This window comes from Trachinotus anak, unplaced genomic scaffold (assembly GCF_046630095.1).
Source record: "Trachinotus anak isolate AG129_WGS33_773 ecotype Australia unplaced genomic scaffold, CSIRO_AGI_Tana_v1 ptg000016l, whole genome shotgun sequence".
NCBI classification, from domain to species: Eukaryota; Metazoa; Chordata; class Actinopteri; order Carangiformes; family Carangidae; genus Trachinotus; species Trachinotus anak.
The window spans coordinates 21,886,383-21,904,114 of NW_027273867.1; the positions used below are offsets into that span (position 1 = coordinate 21,886,383).

A 17,732-nucleotide genomic window follows, 5' to 3' on the forward strand; every position below is an offset into this window, starting at 1 on the left:
CAGCACAGTGACAGACATATGGGCACACACGCGCCTGCATTTCTGCACAAACACACACGTTTGCGCTCAAAAAACGCATAAATTCATTCACAGTCATAAACAGCAGCCCAGGCCTCACCAGACTTAACACCAGCTAATTGTTCATGTATGGCTCCTTTCACTCCACACACACACGTTTACATACAGAGTGCAACAAAGCATGCTGGTTCGCTGGCCCGTGCCATCTACAGCTGTGACGTCCTACATGTGGCGCGTTGTTGATACAAGGAGTAACACAAGTGGAAAATTGGAGCTGGTGGGGCCAGACTGCTGACTTCCTGATAGGAAGAGAGTGGAGGTTGACCCATATATATATATATATATATATATATATATATATATATATATATATATATATATATATATATATATATATATATATATATATATATATATATATATACACATATATATACATATATATACATATATATACACACATATACACACACACACACATATAAAAAGTAGTCACCGGGCTCTCCAACACCACGGGAAATACACACAAAGGGCCTGTGTAGCTCAGAGCATAATGTTATGTGGATACGGATCAGGGTTACTCAGTGCGATCCATTTATGTCAGGATGGCTCTCCTTACACACACACACACACACACACACAAAAAATAAAACATTCTCATCAAACTAAAATGACCTGCATCATACTGATGTCACTGTCACACAGCTTCATTTAGAGTTGTGACTCACCAGTGAAAAAAAAAAACAAATCAGATTTTAATACCTAGAAACTAAAGGAAGTCGGTATGAATCACACAATAAATACAGAACAAAGGGAACTACAGAAAATGTACAAACCCTGTTAGCTTTCATTTTAAAGCTGAGATGTCACACCGGTAAACAGTGTGAGCTCCTCTAAGATGAATAGAAGCCTAACAGCATAACCAAAGCTGAAAATCATTTACAGGCAAAGGTAGCCATCATCTGCTGCTGCACAAAAAAGACAGTCTACTTTGAAACCTAAAGAGAAGAGCAGCATAACCTCGCTAATCTGGTTCTCTTGAAAAGAAATCAAACTATTCCTAGTCTAAGCATTGGATGTAAATCAAGGATGTATAATTGCCTGCTAAGTATTTTCTGCATGATGAACTCTGTGGCCAAGATCAAAAAAGAATGTTTCATGGGTCGTAGTGTATCACTCAACTCTCAAGTATTTTAAGCTCATGCTACCCATCAGCATGCTGAAACCAAAAAATACTCTGGCAAAAAATTTGACAGCCAAATCTGGTCATTTTACCTTTGTTCAGCACTTTATTTCTCCCCCAGTATTAGTAACTGTATTCACTTATCCTTGTGGTAACAGAGCCTTAGACAAAAGATCCCACTGTGTAAGAAGTTGGTTGTGTTTAAGTTTTCTCATAATTGTTTTGTGACATAAAAAAAAAGTTATCTCAGGCAGCAGAGAGATCCAGAAGCCATATTTCTAATTATGACGTTGTGTTGTGGTACGGCATTCCCCTCTTAAACATCCATTATGGGAACTGGATCTTTGCCTGCCCAAGACTACCACACAACACTCCTGACTAAACTGAGTTTCAAAGCATCTAAATGCACAATGGGGGAGAAATCATAACTTATGGGCAGAAAATCATCATAATTTCAATGAAACCAAAAATGTCTTTGAAACATGTACGGAATGTAGAGTCTAAGATTTCTGAGATGAAATCTATTTGAACTGCTAAAGCAGATTAGTAAAGCTTTTAACTACACAGGTAAAAGAATCTACTTAGATCCAATTGTTGCATGTGTCAAGGGTCAAACAGGTTTACTCACAAAATGCCTCACAGGAAGCAAAAGGTATAAATAAAAGGGGGCAAAATATGTTTCTCACGCCAACAATCAAATGAGCCTGTTATCCAGGAGGGTTTAATTATCTCAGCCCCCCCACCACTATATCACCAAACTGATCAAATGCAGCAGCAGTCAAGTTCCCAATCCAATCATGCAGTCACCTTCCACCTTTCACTGTAGACTGCTTTGTAGTGATAAACGGGAAAGTGACCTTCACCTTAGAATGATCAAAATGCAACAATAAAAAAATAAACGTGTGCTTTTCTTATGTCAAAAGCTGGACAGGAAATATATTTAACTGTCTACTTTATGGCACATTCTTTATCATACACAGAAGTGTAATCTTTTCTTCTTATCAACTATTCAAACACGTTTTCCTGTGCATTTCCTGCAAGATAATGTAAAATCCCTTACAGTTATCCCTCCTCACTCTTACCTCGTTTTTCTTCTTCAGGTTTCAGATTATTATGGGTGCATTACAATCAAAGATACTTATATATACACTTGCAGTGGTTTCGTCCACTTTTTCCCCACTACATGTTAGTCGTTTTGCACTTATGCATCAAGTTACAATACAAAGCTACTCCAGACAGGGTCAGGGCACTTTGGCCCTGACCCTGACTCCGAGCCACTGATCCGGGAAATTAAAGCTAACTCTACAGTTGCCCTCCCCGACTGTAAATCGCTCAGCACAGAAGCCTGGGTCATTTGTTTAGAGTTAAATATCACTGAAATAAAGTTTATAAAACAGTCTCTGATCTTCCATTGATTCGCTGTGGTTGGAAACAAAGCGGTCCTGAATGGTACCGAGCCTCTGGGTTTGTTGAAACAACAACAGGGGACTCGGATGGATCCACTCTAGCGCCATAATATTGTCACACTTTCCCTGGAGTTTGTTAGCGTGCTAACCAGCTAGCCGCAGAAGCTACAGGCGCTGTTGTTTTCTTTTGAAGAGCAAGAAAAATGAAAAAAAATGGATTTAACGGGTTTGACCGTCAACTCACCCGAGTCTGCCGGGGTTTTCATCGTTGTTGCCGTCTTCGGTGTGCCGCTTCGGTCACTTTCCCCGTCGACTGCTAACTTTAGACGTTAGTTAGCTAGCCTTTAGCCAAGTTAGCAGTGACACCCCACTCCTTCCTCCGGTGTTGTTCTCACAAGAGGCTTGTTAGAAAGAACCTGCCCCGATTACGAGCTCGGCTCTTCAGTTAAGATAAAAAAAATCTCCGCTAACTTCGCATGAGGTTTTGCTTTTGATCTCGACTCATCGACGTTTGCTCAAAACTTTTGTACCGGAGTATTTGTTTTTCAGTACGAGGGGCTTCTGGTGCGAAAAGTTGCCCCGAGTCTCCGGGGGGGGGGGGGGGATCCAGTCGCCCGGGTCTGAGTGGCGCAGGTCGAAGTTTGGAGGAGTCGTGCTGCCGTCGGTCGGTGCTGGAGCAACGGAATGCGACGAGTCTAAATTTTGATCCCGTTTGTTGCAACGATGTCGCATGGTCGATTCCTCCTCCACATCATCATCATCATCATCATCATCATCATCCTCCTCACCGACAGTCAAAACAGCGCCGCTTCAGAAAGGAACAAAAGTACCGAAGCCAACTCTCTTCTTCTTTCTCTGCCCCTCTTCTTTCTCCGGCACAGACTTTTTCTTTTTCCACTCACTCACTTCGTGTTCTCTCAACCCCCCCTTCCTCCGTCGGGGTGTCGTGTTTCGCTCTTCTCCTGCCACACGGGGCCGCCCACGCTGACCTACGGAGGGAGGGAGGGAGAGAGGAACTCAACGCCCACTTGTTGCCAAAGATCGTCTATGTTTTCGGAAGATTACTTTTCATTCCACTCCAACGGGGAGCCGGAGGGGCATTTCAGGACATTTCTCTGAAACTAAATCAGGGAGTGTGCAAAGCTGCAAAATCACTTGTTACAATTTAAATTTCACACTCACATGTGTAATTAACAACACATTTTATAGAAAAACAAACAAAAAAAAACTTTTCATTCCAATTTTCATTCCAACCATAAACAGCTGAGGAAAGGTATGCTTAGGATTAGGGTACAAAAAACAACAATAATGTAAAAGCATCAAAAAACATCGGAGCTGCAATGCTTATTCTCATTCAAAATATCTAAGGCTTATTTGGACAAGGTGTCCTGAGGAGCCAAAAGCCCAGAGTTTCTGTTTGTCAAGTGGTTTGTTCAGATTTAATCAAAACTTAGTTTTGATTAAATATGTACTGACATGATAGAGGCCCTAAGGTGGGTCCTATTTGATCTTGAGGCCTCGTCTTGAAGAGGGTCGCTTTGTCAACCTCTGGTTTTGAGATCTTTGTTATTACCTGTTGCAAATTCCGAACATAATGTATATTTACAGAAATCATCACAGCAAATCTGGGCCCATGTAGTATTCTAGCACAGGGACACTACACACAATGAACAGAAAGTAATTAGCCTAATCAATTAATTAATTTTGTTTAAATTCTTAAATGAGACCTGTTACAAATACAGAAGTCAACAATATTTTTATTTTATTTTATTTTATTTTATTTTATTTTATTTTATTTTATTTTATTTTATTTTATTTTATTTTATTTTATTTTATTTTTTATTTTGTTTTCGAGTGGCTCATCGTCTCAGTAGACGATCTTCGATGAGGACTCGTCGCTTGCTGTTGCCCGGAGCTGCCACCGCTGCCTCCGGTTTGTCGCCCCGCTCGCTCCCGGTTGGCGCGTCACGGCGTTGCTGTGGAGACCCGTTACCGCCGCGGGTGATGAGAGGCACCGTGTTTACCTGTAAACTGCGACAGCGAGGCAGCCGGGGAGCCGCCGTCCGTCATCTGTACTCGGCGACGGAAGGAAAGGCCAATCAACAGGTGTTGTGTCCCACAGGGATGGATGGAGATGGAAGCCGGGTGAGACACTGAAATTTACATAGACTATAATTATAAGAGGACATTGCCTGTAGCTTATCAGGCGCTTATTAGCATTATGGGCTCACTACACACACACACACACACACACACACACACACACAGCTCTTTCTCCCACACTCCTTTCTTCCTCTCTAATGAAGGGCCCTTCAGCACTTACATCAGCTCTGAGGAGGCAGCAGAGAGAGAGGGAGTTGAAAGAAAGGAGCAGTAATTACTCAAGAGCGTGAACTGGAGAGCAGGGAGCAGGCTGAGCTCAAGAGCGGATGGAAGGAAATGAAGTGGAGAGAATAAGTGTGTGCATTCTGGGTAGTGGCCCTTTATCTTTCTCCTTGTTTCCTCCCAATCATCATCCCACTGATTTCTCCGTCCATCCCTCCATCCAGCCGTCCGTCCATCCCTCTGTGTCCCTCCTCTGCTCTGCTCATTTACTTTGAGTGGCAGGCAGCGTGTGGGAAGTGAAGGCCAGCCGGTGGGTGAAGCATTTCATTGGACTGTCACACTGACACACACACACACACACACACAGAGGCACAATAACGTCAACAATACCACAGAAAACATCTCATCAGTGAAAACCGCTTCACCTCCAGCCTCTCTGCTGTCACACTCGCCCGTCGTGTCACTTCCTCCCTCTCCTCCTCTGCGAGCTCCTCTCCTCTGTCTCCTACCTCCTCCTTTGCCCTGCAACATTCACTGAAATGCTGTACAACTGGTACTTTTACTTTTTTTTTTCATTATATTGAATTCTCCTTTAAAAGCCTCGTCTGGTTTCATTTAAATCACTGATCCAGTAAAATGATCCAAATCTTTCACAAAAATTTGAGAAACATAAAACAAAAATCATCATCTCGCGACCCCTCAGTGGTCTGCTGGAGGGCCCTGACCTCCAGGCCGGGACGAACCGAACTAAACTTACCTAACTGCACATAAAGTAGTTAAAACCAGTCCCAGCACCAGCAGTGAAACAGTATTTTTACACTAGTTTCCTGATACTTTTACCTGAGTACTGCTCCCAGCACTGCTTACATTACACTCCTACTGCTCTTCCACTCCTCTGCTCTGCCCTTCATCCTCCTCACCACCGTAACTTCATCACCCACTATCTGTTCGCCCACACCTCACCTCCTTCAAGCCTCCTCCTCTCCTCTAAGTGCTTTCCATTTCCTCTCCTTAAATTTTTCTTACACTTCACCCACCTACCGTCTTCCTGTCTTTACCTGAGTTCTTCTCCTCGATGTGATGCGCTGTTACACCTTCACCGCAAAACTTCTGATGTCCTTCTCTTCCAAAACACTCTACAATCATGTATGTGGGCCTGCAACACTTATTTTCATGATTGATTACTTGATAATTTATATTATATCCCATGCTCAGGCCGGTAAGCAGATTTCTATTTTTACCTTTTGGACAGGAGCCAGGCTAGTTGTTCCAGTGTTTCCAGTCTGTGTGCTAAGCTAAGCTAACGGCTGCTGACTCCAGCTTCATATTGAGCAAACAGACATGAGAGTGGCATCGATCTTCTAATCAAAGTCTTGACAAGAAAAGTAATAAATGTATTTCCCAAAACTATTTCTATAATAGTTTGGTCTATAAATGTCCGGAAAACTGCAAATATTCAGATATGAAAAGTTGGAGTTTTGATTAAAAATGAAAGTCAATCAATAGATTAATTTATCTTCTTTCCCACAAAACATTTTGACAGGTCACAATAGGAGACGTTCAGGTGTAAATAATGAAGATAGTGATGGCTGAATTCCACTCAGGGTCCTCACGTTGTTCACTGCACGTATTGTTTATGTAAGTAACACCTGTGCTTTTCCTGCTATGACAAGTCAAAGTATCTGCTGTGAAAAAGCCTGTTGACAAGTTGTCTCAGCTCGAGTGTGCGTTTATTTCCGGGCTCGTAGCTCGTGCTGTCTGTGCTGGGCTGCTGACCTTTCGCTCCACCTGAGAACAGGTCAGGACGGACACCTTGAGATGGGGGGGGGGGACGGTCCTGCTGTGTCCGGCCTGCTCAGCGTTACAACCTGTTGAAATCAGAAAGAAGACGTGTTTGTGAAATCAACTCCGCTCTCACGAGTTTGGACAGAGACTCTTGCATCCACCTGAACGTCTCAAACATTTTAATGTCTGACGCACACAAGGAGAAACAAATAAACATTCACAAAGATTTTTTGCTGACATATTAAAATTTGATTTACATGAAATGAACCAGCTTACTGGAAAACATTTGTAGTGAATTATAATATAATGCAAATTCAATAGCTCTCATTTTGTTAGTGAGATTTACATGTACCCGTGTAGGTGGGGACATGCCACCGTGAAGAAACGTATGAATCAAAATACACCTTTCCACCAAAGCTGCTTTAACTAAATTGCATTTCTTAAATCAAATAAGTCTTGTTTTCTCTAATGTGCTGAGAACCAGATTCATGCTTCAGACACTTTTGTCTCTTACAAGCTGCATTTGACCACAGTGTTGAGTCGCGCTCTTCATGAAATGTATTTAATGGGACAAAGTGCTCAATCATAAGAGCTCTTCACTTAAGCTAATATAGCTAATGCTAACACAGCTCAAAATGTTACACCTGTGTCTTTGGACTGTTCTTTCAGGAAATAATCACATATATTTTTATTAGCATTGTGAGAAAAATCTGTTGTTTTGTATAAATTGGGATCTTTCCCTAATTAACAACATATTTAAGTGGCAGGTTTACATTTACAAGTTTCTGTAAATGGAGAATATCGTCGCTGGTCTTATTCTGAGTTGAAAATGACTAAACTTGAGAGAGTCATTAACATTAATATCGGCAATGTGGATAATTATGATAATTTCACCCCCTATAAATAGCTTCAAACTCGTCATTGTTATGCTAATGTGGTCACCCTTATTACCGAAGGGAAGGAAAAGAAAGGGAAAACATGTCTGCCTATCTAATGTCATGTGAAAACATGTTTTTTTTTGTTGGCTAGAAGTGTTTTCTCACTCTCTCACAATAGCTTAAACACTTGTAAAAAAAAAAAAAAAAAAAAGTGCCCACAGGCATTAGATTTCAAGCTGCAGAAATCACACCTGCAGCACATTTTAATTCAAAACTACTACAACAAAACAGAGATTTGTGGGAAACGTCAGCTCCATTAGAAAACCTGCCTTTTCACAGTAAGTTTCTGGCTGCACTGTAAGTACAGGACTAAAGTTAACTAATGACTTACAGTCATACACTCACAACACAACAGCTGTAAGCAGAGCTGCATCAGCACTTGGCTTGAAACTGTGGTGATCAATAATGAAATAGTGGTTTGTTAATGAAGCAGGAGGGACGCAGAGCGAGGGTCTGCAGTGGTGACGGCCTGGCTGGGGGTTGCAGACCCCGGCTCGGCTGCGTGTGAAAGCAACGCCAACAAAAGCTCAGCAGGAGCACTGACGGCTACATACATGTGAATTGGCGGGATGATTGGGACTAATTGATCACCAGAGTCACTCTCAGTTCATTACTGAGGTGGTAATGACCCTAATCAGTAAACAGCAGCAATCAATCAGCAGTGATTGGTAAATGATGAAGAAATACAAGAATTGCAGGGTTAATTAATGAGGATGGCATCTGATCAGCGGGATGTTGTTTGATTTCACTGTTGTTACACACAACAAATCATTCAGTCTAAAATTTATCCAGTGAGGGTCAATATAGAACCAATGCAACACTGGACCAGGATCAATGGATCCTTTTGACCCTGTGGTAGTGTTTTTTTAATATTACTGGTAGGTTATTTACTCAAATACATTTTCACCAATTTTTAGACACAAAAGCTCAAGTTTTATGTTAAAACTGCCAAAATGTGTTGTTTGTTACAACGTTCACAAAACTGGGCAGGAAATTGGTAACAAATAGTGACAAGTAAGTTTTAAAAGAGATTATATCAGTTCAGAAACATATCATATTTTAGTTTGATAACTATAACCCAAAACAACCCATTGTCTTGGCTGGTTTCTACCCATGGGTGCTGGAAATATTGAATTGTACCATCAATTATGAAAAAGGAATAAAATTCCAACACTGCTGTAATATAATTTCAAAATAAATGCTTGACAATGTGAAGATAAAGTACTTTTTAGGTTTTGTCTCATCTGTGAAGCTTCAAAAAGAGTTCATGTCTTTATTTGTGTTTTTAGAGGGAAGTGTTTTCTATCTCTGCAAATCTGGTGTGTTTTGAAAATGGAAAATAGGCCTGAGGGGGCAAATGGTAACCGAGCCACACCCAAGAGTGAGCAGCACTCACTGTGGACAACAGAACTGTAATGGGAGAGGCCTTTTCACACCAGCCCATCTGTATGCATAAAAAAACACACACACACACACACACATACAGCGCAGTAGTGGAGTCAAAACGAGCAGCTAATGTGTTCGTGACAGCAGAAGGAAAGTGTTTGAGTAGCTGGAGGGGAAAGTTTGCCTGCGTCCCTGTTCGTGTTTTGCGCTAAAGACGGAGTGATGAAGATATTTTCCATGTCGTGTTCCTCTGCACTGCACCATGACCGTATGTTTGTGGAATAAGGAGGCCCTTGTCTGTGTTTCTGTCTTTCTGTCTGTCTGTCTGCCCCCTGGCTGGTCAGATGATGTCTGTCTGTCTCTCTGCAGAGATGTGTCTCTCTGCTGCTCTCTTCCAGTGGGAGCAGGAGGACGATGCTGAATGTGTAGATAGGATAGAAAAAAAAAGCAGGTTGAAACACACATGGAGAGGTTTTTAATTGAGGAAAAAAGATAAAAAAAATAGAGGTCAGGAGAGGAGACTACCAAGGATAAGTAGAGGGGGGAGGGGGAGAGAGGGAGAGAAAGAAAGAAAGAGAGTGAGGCAGAGAGTGAGAGAGAGTGAATGGGCCCTTTGTGATCAAAAGGCTTGTTTATTTTCTTGGCGCTTGAACTCTTCAGGAGCCACATTGGGCCTGTCTGCACTGTCTAGCTCGCGTCCCCATCGGCTCCCCGACATCCCAGCAACCAGCCCTGAATCACAGAGGGGAGCAGGAAAATGTCAGAACCAAAACACGCAGCTGAAACATGGAAAATATAGTTTCAAACATTTCAGTCGTTAAAACCACCCTTGGTTCAACGTGTCGGGCACCTGAACAGCAGCAGACACAGAGGAAACTCAGTTCAAATTGAATTAAAACTATGTGTGACTCTGACTTGAGCTATTTATTTTCGTTCTCCTCATCTTATCCCAGGTGGAAAGTGACTAAATACATTTCCATAAGTACAATGTTAAAGTGCTTGTACTTACAATCGAATAGTTTCATCTTATACTACTTCCTGTATACTACTTCCTTCCTACTACTATATTTTTACTCCACTACAATTCAGAGGGAAATATTGCACATTTTAGTCCATCTGGCAGCCAAAGCTCCTAGTTTGCTGATTCATATTTTACATACAAAGCATATGATTTAGATCTTTAAGTATTATGATTACGTTTCCTTTTGACACTTGGAGAGTAGAACAGAGGAGAGTAAATCTTTGTCATCCCCAAGCTGCAGTTTGGTTTGCAGGCAGTGAAATTTAGATTATTCCACTTTTAATAGAGGAGATGAAAAGGTTATGTAATGATAAAGTAATATGATATTTTTGTTTAAAAGGCCAATGGAGACAAAAGATCTCATGTATCTGTTGGTTTTAGCTTTGCACTGAACCTGTGTCCTTTTTCAATAGGTTGCTCTATATTTAACTCTGTTTGTATCATTTTTTCCTCGTGGCCTTGGTGAAACTGAAATTTTCTATTCAGCTATTTTAAAAAAGTATACAGGAGATCAGTGAGTACAAAAAAGGCAGAGAGGAGCGCTTGGTTTTGACTCTACAGGCACTTGAATCAGGTGCAGAGAGAGAGTACATATAGACAATGTGGAAAAAAGCTCTACTGACCTTCAAACTGCACTGTATTAAACACCCAGTTCCCCCCTTTTTTTAACCATTACGCAGCTTTAAGGTTTGAAAAATCAGTGAATTAGTGAAGCTACATGATGTTTACAGTGAAAATACTCTTCTCTAGCTTTTTCCAGGGATTTGGCTGAAATTAACAGTTTGATGGAGATTGTGAGATGCTGAAAGCTCAGGAAAAGCTAAGGCATGAACCTCAAGTTATAAATATTTTGTTAAACCAAGACTCCATTTTTTATGGCTTTTATGGCAAAAGATGTCTTGTGGATTTTTAAACACATTTCTCTAAAAGTTACCCTGACATTTTTAGAAACTTTGGGTCTCCACCAGAGTTTTAAATATAGGTTTCACTTGTGTCTGTCTTTCTAAAAATAAATATCTGTAGGCAAATTACACTAGAAGTGAAATAAAAAATATGTTTTTTATAGGATTTTATACTTTACAAAAATTTTTCTAGGGCCTGTAGGGTGAAGCCCTCCTCTGCATTAGTAGAGCTGAAAACTGAAAAACTCCTACATTACAGCTCATTATAATGCATTACATTATGTTACCGTAATCCTCACTACATTACATTAGGGGATTTTGCATCAGGCAGACACAGTCGTATGTATGCAGTCACTCACACATGGACACAAACACTCTCTGTTCCCCTCTCCCCCCCTGCCTCCCCCTCCCCTCTCTGTCCCTCTGTTTTCTGTGTGTCCCTCTTTCCTCCAGCTGGTATTCACACATGTGTAATGGGATTAACGCGCTCCTGTGCCGAGGAGGAGAGGACAGAAACGGAGGAAAGACGTGAGGATGAGGCCATGGAAGAAATGGGGGAGGAACAGGAAAGAGAGAAGTGAGAAAGAAAGAGAGAGAGTAAGGGGGGGGGGGCTAAAAAAGGGAAGGTTGAGGGGGAGGAGAGAGCAGGGTTCATGAATAGGAAAACAAACGTACAGAGGAAAGAAAGAAGGCTGGCAGAGCTATTTCCATTGGCTTGTTATTAGGCTACGGGAGGTAAAAAGGGACATTTTAGACTCATTTGAATTTTGGGGAGGACAGCCCCCTCCAAACTCTATCTGCATATGCTCAGAGCAAGAAGCATGAGAATAATCAACTGATGCTCATATGCTCTGAGCTCATTATTTACACATTTTGACTAAAGAAATTTGACTTAAGGCAAAACTGAGTCAGAATCAATCTGCAAATCAAAACCTGAGAATCCAAAGGGAAGATTTGTGAGAGCAAAACATGTTATAAGAGCATGAAAGTACATAATTATAGGTTTCATGGATTCTTGTCTTAGATACCACAAAAAGTGTTGAAACACCATATTTGAGCAATGAGCTGAGCTAACATTGCTCACAGACGTCGTATTTGTGTTTCTTAGTCTCAGGCTTAAAGGGTTAGTTCACTCAAATTTTACAAAACCTTCTCCTCACTGACCTCTAGTGGTATTTATGAGATTTTTGCCACCCCTCTGGTAGTGAATGAAATGTTTGTGGTGTTTACAGAATCAGAAAAAGTACATTTAGGTTTCAACAGTAACATTTCTTTTCAGGACCATTGTCCCAGTTACTGCAGATAATCTACAAAAGAAACAGGTTCTTACAAAACCTCAATTAAAATCTGCAATTAAAATCAAACCGTCATGGCGAGACACAGCCAGAGGTATAAGTGACGCCCTGCAGCAGCTGCAGTCCTCTGTCAGTGTTGAGATCAGACATGCTCAGTGTTGTGAACCCACAGCTGCAAGTGTCCTGGTGACATGAACTTGTCATCTGCTCGTGTCTGCGAGGGTCTGTACACACCAACAAACCTGTGTGAACACGCCCGACTGCACACAAGTTCATGTCCACGTCCGCGTCTGTTGCATGTCCGACCCTTCAGAGGTGTTATGGCAGCACTCACTGTCAAATACAAAATAAACATTCTGACGTGCGTAAAGTCTTGGGGTCACATTATTGTTGCAGTGTTACTGGTTTGTTAGACATGCAAGAGAGGGACCACTTAAAAACTGGCTGGAATGTGTCAGACAGAAAATATATCTCTTTCTAATTTGGGTGATCCGGCCCTTTAAGAAAGAATGCACTTGAAATCAGGAGTGAACACTCGAAGCTCACTTTGTGCAAATGAATCTGTCCTACACGCTCTTATCCTAACTTGCAGAGTGATTACCACTTGAATTTGTTTTGTGCGCGCTCACTAGTTTTGTCATTAATGAACCACCGCAGACTATTGCTCTGCATAATGAATTGCACAGGAGAATCTCACACACTCACCAAGCGGCCAAGTGGTGGGAACTAGAAAAAAGTGAGCGTTTAATTAGGAGCAAGTCGACTCTTCTGCAGCGAGACGGTGGAATCACATTCAGTAATCCTTTAATGTGGAGAGAGATAGTGTGAGGCCGCATTCAGTCCTTGGAGAGGAAGAGTGACTGCAGAGAGGAATGTGAGAGTTATATTTGACCTATTTGCGGCCTTGTGCCAAGTCTGTAATGGAGAGAGAGAGAGAGAGAGAGAGAGAGGAGGAAGAAGAACATGAGTAAGGGAAACCCGAGAGCCAGAGTACAAAGACAAGAGGCATAAGTGAGTGAAGGAAAGAAGTGTGAGTTGGCAAGATGGAGAGAGAGGGAGAAGGTGGTGTTGGTGACAGAGGAGGAGTGTGCAGAAGAAAAGAGAGAGAGCTAAAAGGTGGTGGTGGGGGTGGTGGGGGTTAGGAGGTGGAGCAACCAGCAGTCAGTGAGTCAGAGAGAGCGCAAGGTATGTGTGGAACGGTGTCAGTCTATATAGAGCTCAGTGTGTATGTGTTAACAGTCTCCTCCGTCTGTCTCTGGAGGAACTACCTCTTCCTATTCCAATTGGCACCGCGCACAGCTTCCTCCCATATTACACTCCCCAAATACCCAGACTGCTCCGTAAACTCTATCAATATAGAAACACTCAGCTTGTATGTTAAAGGAAAACTACAGCCTTCAGTCTGCTGTCTGCATCTCTACTCAGTGATGTCCTACATTTCCCAGAATGGCTTTCAGCAGTCGACGGGAACATGTCTAAACGTGTTGAGTTTAGTCAGGTGGCTCGCAGGGGGCATGTCATGTATATTAATAAAGCTGGTTGGACAACTAGATTGTTAACACGACAAATCACTTTCCTTCTTTAAAGCTTCACCAGTCGATTTTTGGCCACTAGAGGAGAGAAGGACTCTAAAACAAAGACATAGACCAGTAGCATAACCTTATAAAACGTGTTGGTTTAGTTTTTATCCCATATTTTTTTTATTTAAGTCCAATGTTCACTGGAGTTTAAGCTCTTGAGAAAAACATCTAAAATTGTGGGTCCTCATCAACCCTCATTAACCTGCTCTACATTCCTGTCCAGGAGCAAACGGCAGATAGACACTGTTAGCACTGAGCTTGCTAACATAATGTTCCCATGTTTCCGTCAGGAGCTGGCTTTTGCTTCCTCCCAAAATCACTTAATGCAAGGAAGTTTATTTAATAAACCACTGGAGACTGAAAAACAAGATAACACACATAAACCTGAACCTGAACCAGAAGTTCTCACAGCTTATTTGCACATTAAACAGACAGGAGCAGCATTATCATCCCACTGGGTTCATGTTTCTGTCCACTGGTTGAATTTAAATCCAAAGTACACTCTTTTTATCACTAGTACTGAATGTTGTCCAGCATTTGGGTCTCTGCTAGCTAGTTGCTCATTGTTGCTTCCTAAAACAAGATTAATGAAAACCAAAGACCAAGACGTTTTCCCAGGAATTAAATTCTGGACTTAAATCTGTCAAATGAAACATGACACCAGTGGGATGGTAATGTCTCTCTATGTTTGCTTGGACGTGTTAAAAGGCAACTGTTTGCTAACACATTAAAGCTCTGGCAACTTAACGAGGTGATAATAAGCGGTGACTCTGTGGCTGTCGATCCCATTTTTTGAGAAACATCTTCGCCTCCTGGTGGCTACAAACTGATTGATACAGCTTCAATGTGTCATGTATGCTGGTCAACGAATCCTGATCAACCGATGAGAGTGGTAAACCTGCACGAACCCCAAGTCTTTCTGAACAGTTTTTTGCAAACACCAACCTAACTAACACAACCACAGAATTCAAAGTGCTTTACAGGTGGCTAAACTAATAAGACTAAGAAACAGTAGATGTGTATATAGTATACAAGGATTAAAGATATAGAAATATAAAGATAATACAATAAATAAAGTGTGAGAAAATTACGCACACATTAAATACAATTAACTAAATGAGTCCAGAAAATATACCCTCTCCGGTAGCAGATTTGTGAGAGAGTTAAAGTTATTTTTAGGTTCAATGCTTCCTCAATAGTCACCAGTCAGGCTTTGTAATCTACCCCAGTTCTGACTGTAAATCAGGCTCAGCAAACTGCATTAAATGTAAAATTTAATTTAGAAGTGATAGCAATGCTAACGGGCTCTTTGCCTCTGAGAATCTGACAGTGGTTCATTCATAGGACTTTACTGTCTGTTGACAGCAGAGACAGAAAAGTATGTAGAAGTCGACACAGCGACAGGCCAATGAAAATACTAACCAGGTGCTTAGATTTGGTTCAGTGTTGATCTAAAAGTCTGTGGCTTGGATGCAAAGCTGCAGGAGTGTGGAGCTCAGTTCTGTGTTTTTCCTGCTGCGATTCTCATCTCTATTAGAAGTTTTCAACCTTTTTTTTATTCAGGGATGGTTTGTTGTTTTTCTCTGCAGACTGACACTCACTGCCTCACTTTCTTTCTCCTCCCTTCCTCTCCTCCTTCGCTTCCTTTTCAACATCTCCTTTTCCCTCTGATCCTGTTCTTCGTCACTCTGCGTCGTTTCCTTTTCTACGTGTCTTGCTGATAGGAAAACAGATTTGAGATTCAGCAGCCGTCTTTTCCCCCCTTTCCCCCTCATCCTCCCTGTCCTAATTGTTTGAATATAATGTATATATTTAGTCTGACATGTGTAGTCTACTGTCTTGTGCTACACAGGCATGTGAGGCCCTGTTGTGTGTCGACACTTGTCTGTACCTGTGAGACAAATTACACTGACTGTGCTGACAAATTAAGGTGATTCTGACTTACTTTTTAATCAGCTTCTTCTGTGGTTGAATAAAAACACTTCAGAGGAGATTTTCTTTTTAAATCCTGGTCTGGTTCCCTGCTCAGGCCTTTACTGGTTCCTGTTCCACAAAATTCCTGAAATAAAAATCGTATCACAGAGAAAGTTTTTCCCTCTACTCAAAGACAAAACCTCTCTATCATTGTCTAGTTATTTGTATTTGAGTGATTATAAATAATTGGTGATTTATGGTTTTGGCTTGTAGCTGCCACTCTGCTCCACAGTAACTAAGACTGAGTGGTTTGTGGTTTAGAGCGGTGCTAAAACACTCTGACAGTCCACTGACAGACAAATTGGTTGTCAATATGATCAAGTCTCTGACCTTTAAGTTATAAGACGCTCCTTCTACCCACAAGACCATCCTGCCACCTACAATTATGATGATTTCTCCCACTGTTTGCAGTTATAAGTCGCTCTGGAGGAGCGTGTTGGCTAAATGATGTCTCCAGTATAAAGTATCAAATGTTGGGTTAGGGCAGGGTGGAGTGTGGTGGGCTTGGCTGCACACAGTTACGCTTGGATGGGTTTGGATTGAGACTGAGTTTGTCTGAGATGGGTTGAGATTGGCTGGCACTGTGTTTGTGTAGGTTTGGCGGGGCTGGTGGGGTTGGCTGGGAGGGAAGCAGCCTATAGGCTCGGCAATATGCAGGAGTCCTGCTCTTTTTGGCTGATGTCAAGAGTGTGATGGCAACAGACATCACACCAGGGCTGCGGTGATTAGCCAGCCTGACAGCGCGCCAACCAACCAGCCGTTCAGCCAACCGCAAGCAGCCGGCCACCTACCACACACCCAGGGCATACAGTTTTGTTTCTATAGCTACAGTTTGACTGTCTGCATCACCGCGGTTACCAGAGGACGTTGTGTCTGGAGGTGTCTGGATTATGGAACCTCACAGAGACAGTCGAACGTCAGAAGCAGATGTGGTGTCGTTGTGGCTCGTGTATTTACATTTAAGGCGTGTAGCCATGTGCTCTCATGCAGAGACACCAAGGCTGGGGGCAAATCTGGAGGACGGGTCACACCCAGTTTATCCATCCCGAAAGTTTGCAGGGGAAACCCCGATCTGACAGTTCACAGACCAATGAACCGCATAGAGTTTAGAGAAACAGGATTTTACGGCATTTCTATTGCACATAATTCTGTAACTACTGACACTTTAAGAAAATCAGACTCAACTCTAATTCCATCAAGAATGATGAGTGGTGGAAAGTAACTAAGGTTTTTTTTTTTGACAGATTAAATCGTGGTTTCCAAACTTTGTGGTTCCTACCAAAAAAATGAAATAATCAGAGTATCAAGTAGTTAAAACTAGCTCCAGCTCGACCAGCTACAGCAGTAAAACACTACTTACTCACTGAGGGATCAGTATTAACAATTAATAATCTCACATATTATCAATGATTGAATCCAGGACTTTTACTTGTCATGGAGAACTTTACTGAAAGAAAAGAAGTAAATGCTCCTGATCAGCCAACATCCAGACAGGTTCCTTCAGAGTCAATAATCAACTATTTAAATGAAGCATAAAAAATGTGATGGTTACCTTAATAAACAAACATAATTGACTGAGCAAACAGAAAATCAACAGTCCAGGGTCATGAACGTGTGGAGCCTGAACTGTTTACCCAGTAATTTTAATATTTATTCAAAATAACTCAAACCAGTGTGACATGTTTGAACCAGTTCTGTAACAGAGGCAGTTTAACTGTGGAGACAGAATTTACATGGGAAGTGTAGCAAAACACACCAATTGCTATAATATGACTCCCCCATTCAAAACAAGGTGAAAGCTCATTTACATGTATCATAACACACAGAGTGAGAGCAGGTAGAGTGGTTCACTGATGGCAGCTTGAACAAGTGCATACACTGTGTGTTCGCGTTGTGTTTGACCGCTGCGCTTCGAGCTC

General features: G+C 41.7%; 1 protein-coding gene and 1 long non-coding RNA gene across 2 annotated transcripts in view; both read right to left on the bottom strand.

The window, feature by feature from the left end:
* Positions 1-3,581, bottom strand: part of erf (Ets2 repressor factor) — a 36,780-nt gene extending 33,199 nt beyond the window's left edge. The window contains exon 1 of the mRNA XM_071499338.1: positions 2,852-3,581. Coding sequence (XP_071355439.1) covers positions 2,852-2,873 — 22 coding nt within the window. The 5' untranslated portion in view covers positions 2,874-3,581. The remainder of the gene's footprint in view (positions 1-2,851) is intronic.
* A 3,346-nt stretch (positions 3,582-6,927) lies between these two features.
* Positions 6,928-13,360, bottom strand: LOC139633584 (uncharacterized). The gene is made up of 3 exons (XR_011693785.1): positions 12,965-13,360; positions 12,502-12,592; positions 6,928-9,773 (listed from the first exon to the last, which is right to left on the bottom strand). It is a non-coding gene; the product is annotated as an uncharacterized lncRNA (long non-coding RNA).
* Between the last annotated feature and the right edge of the window lie 4,372 nt (positions 13,361-17,732).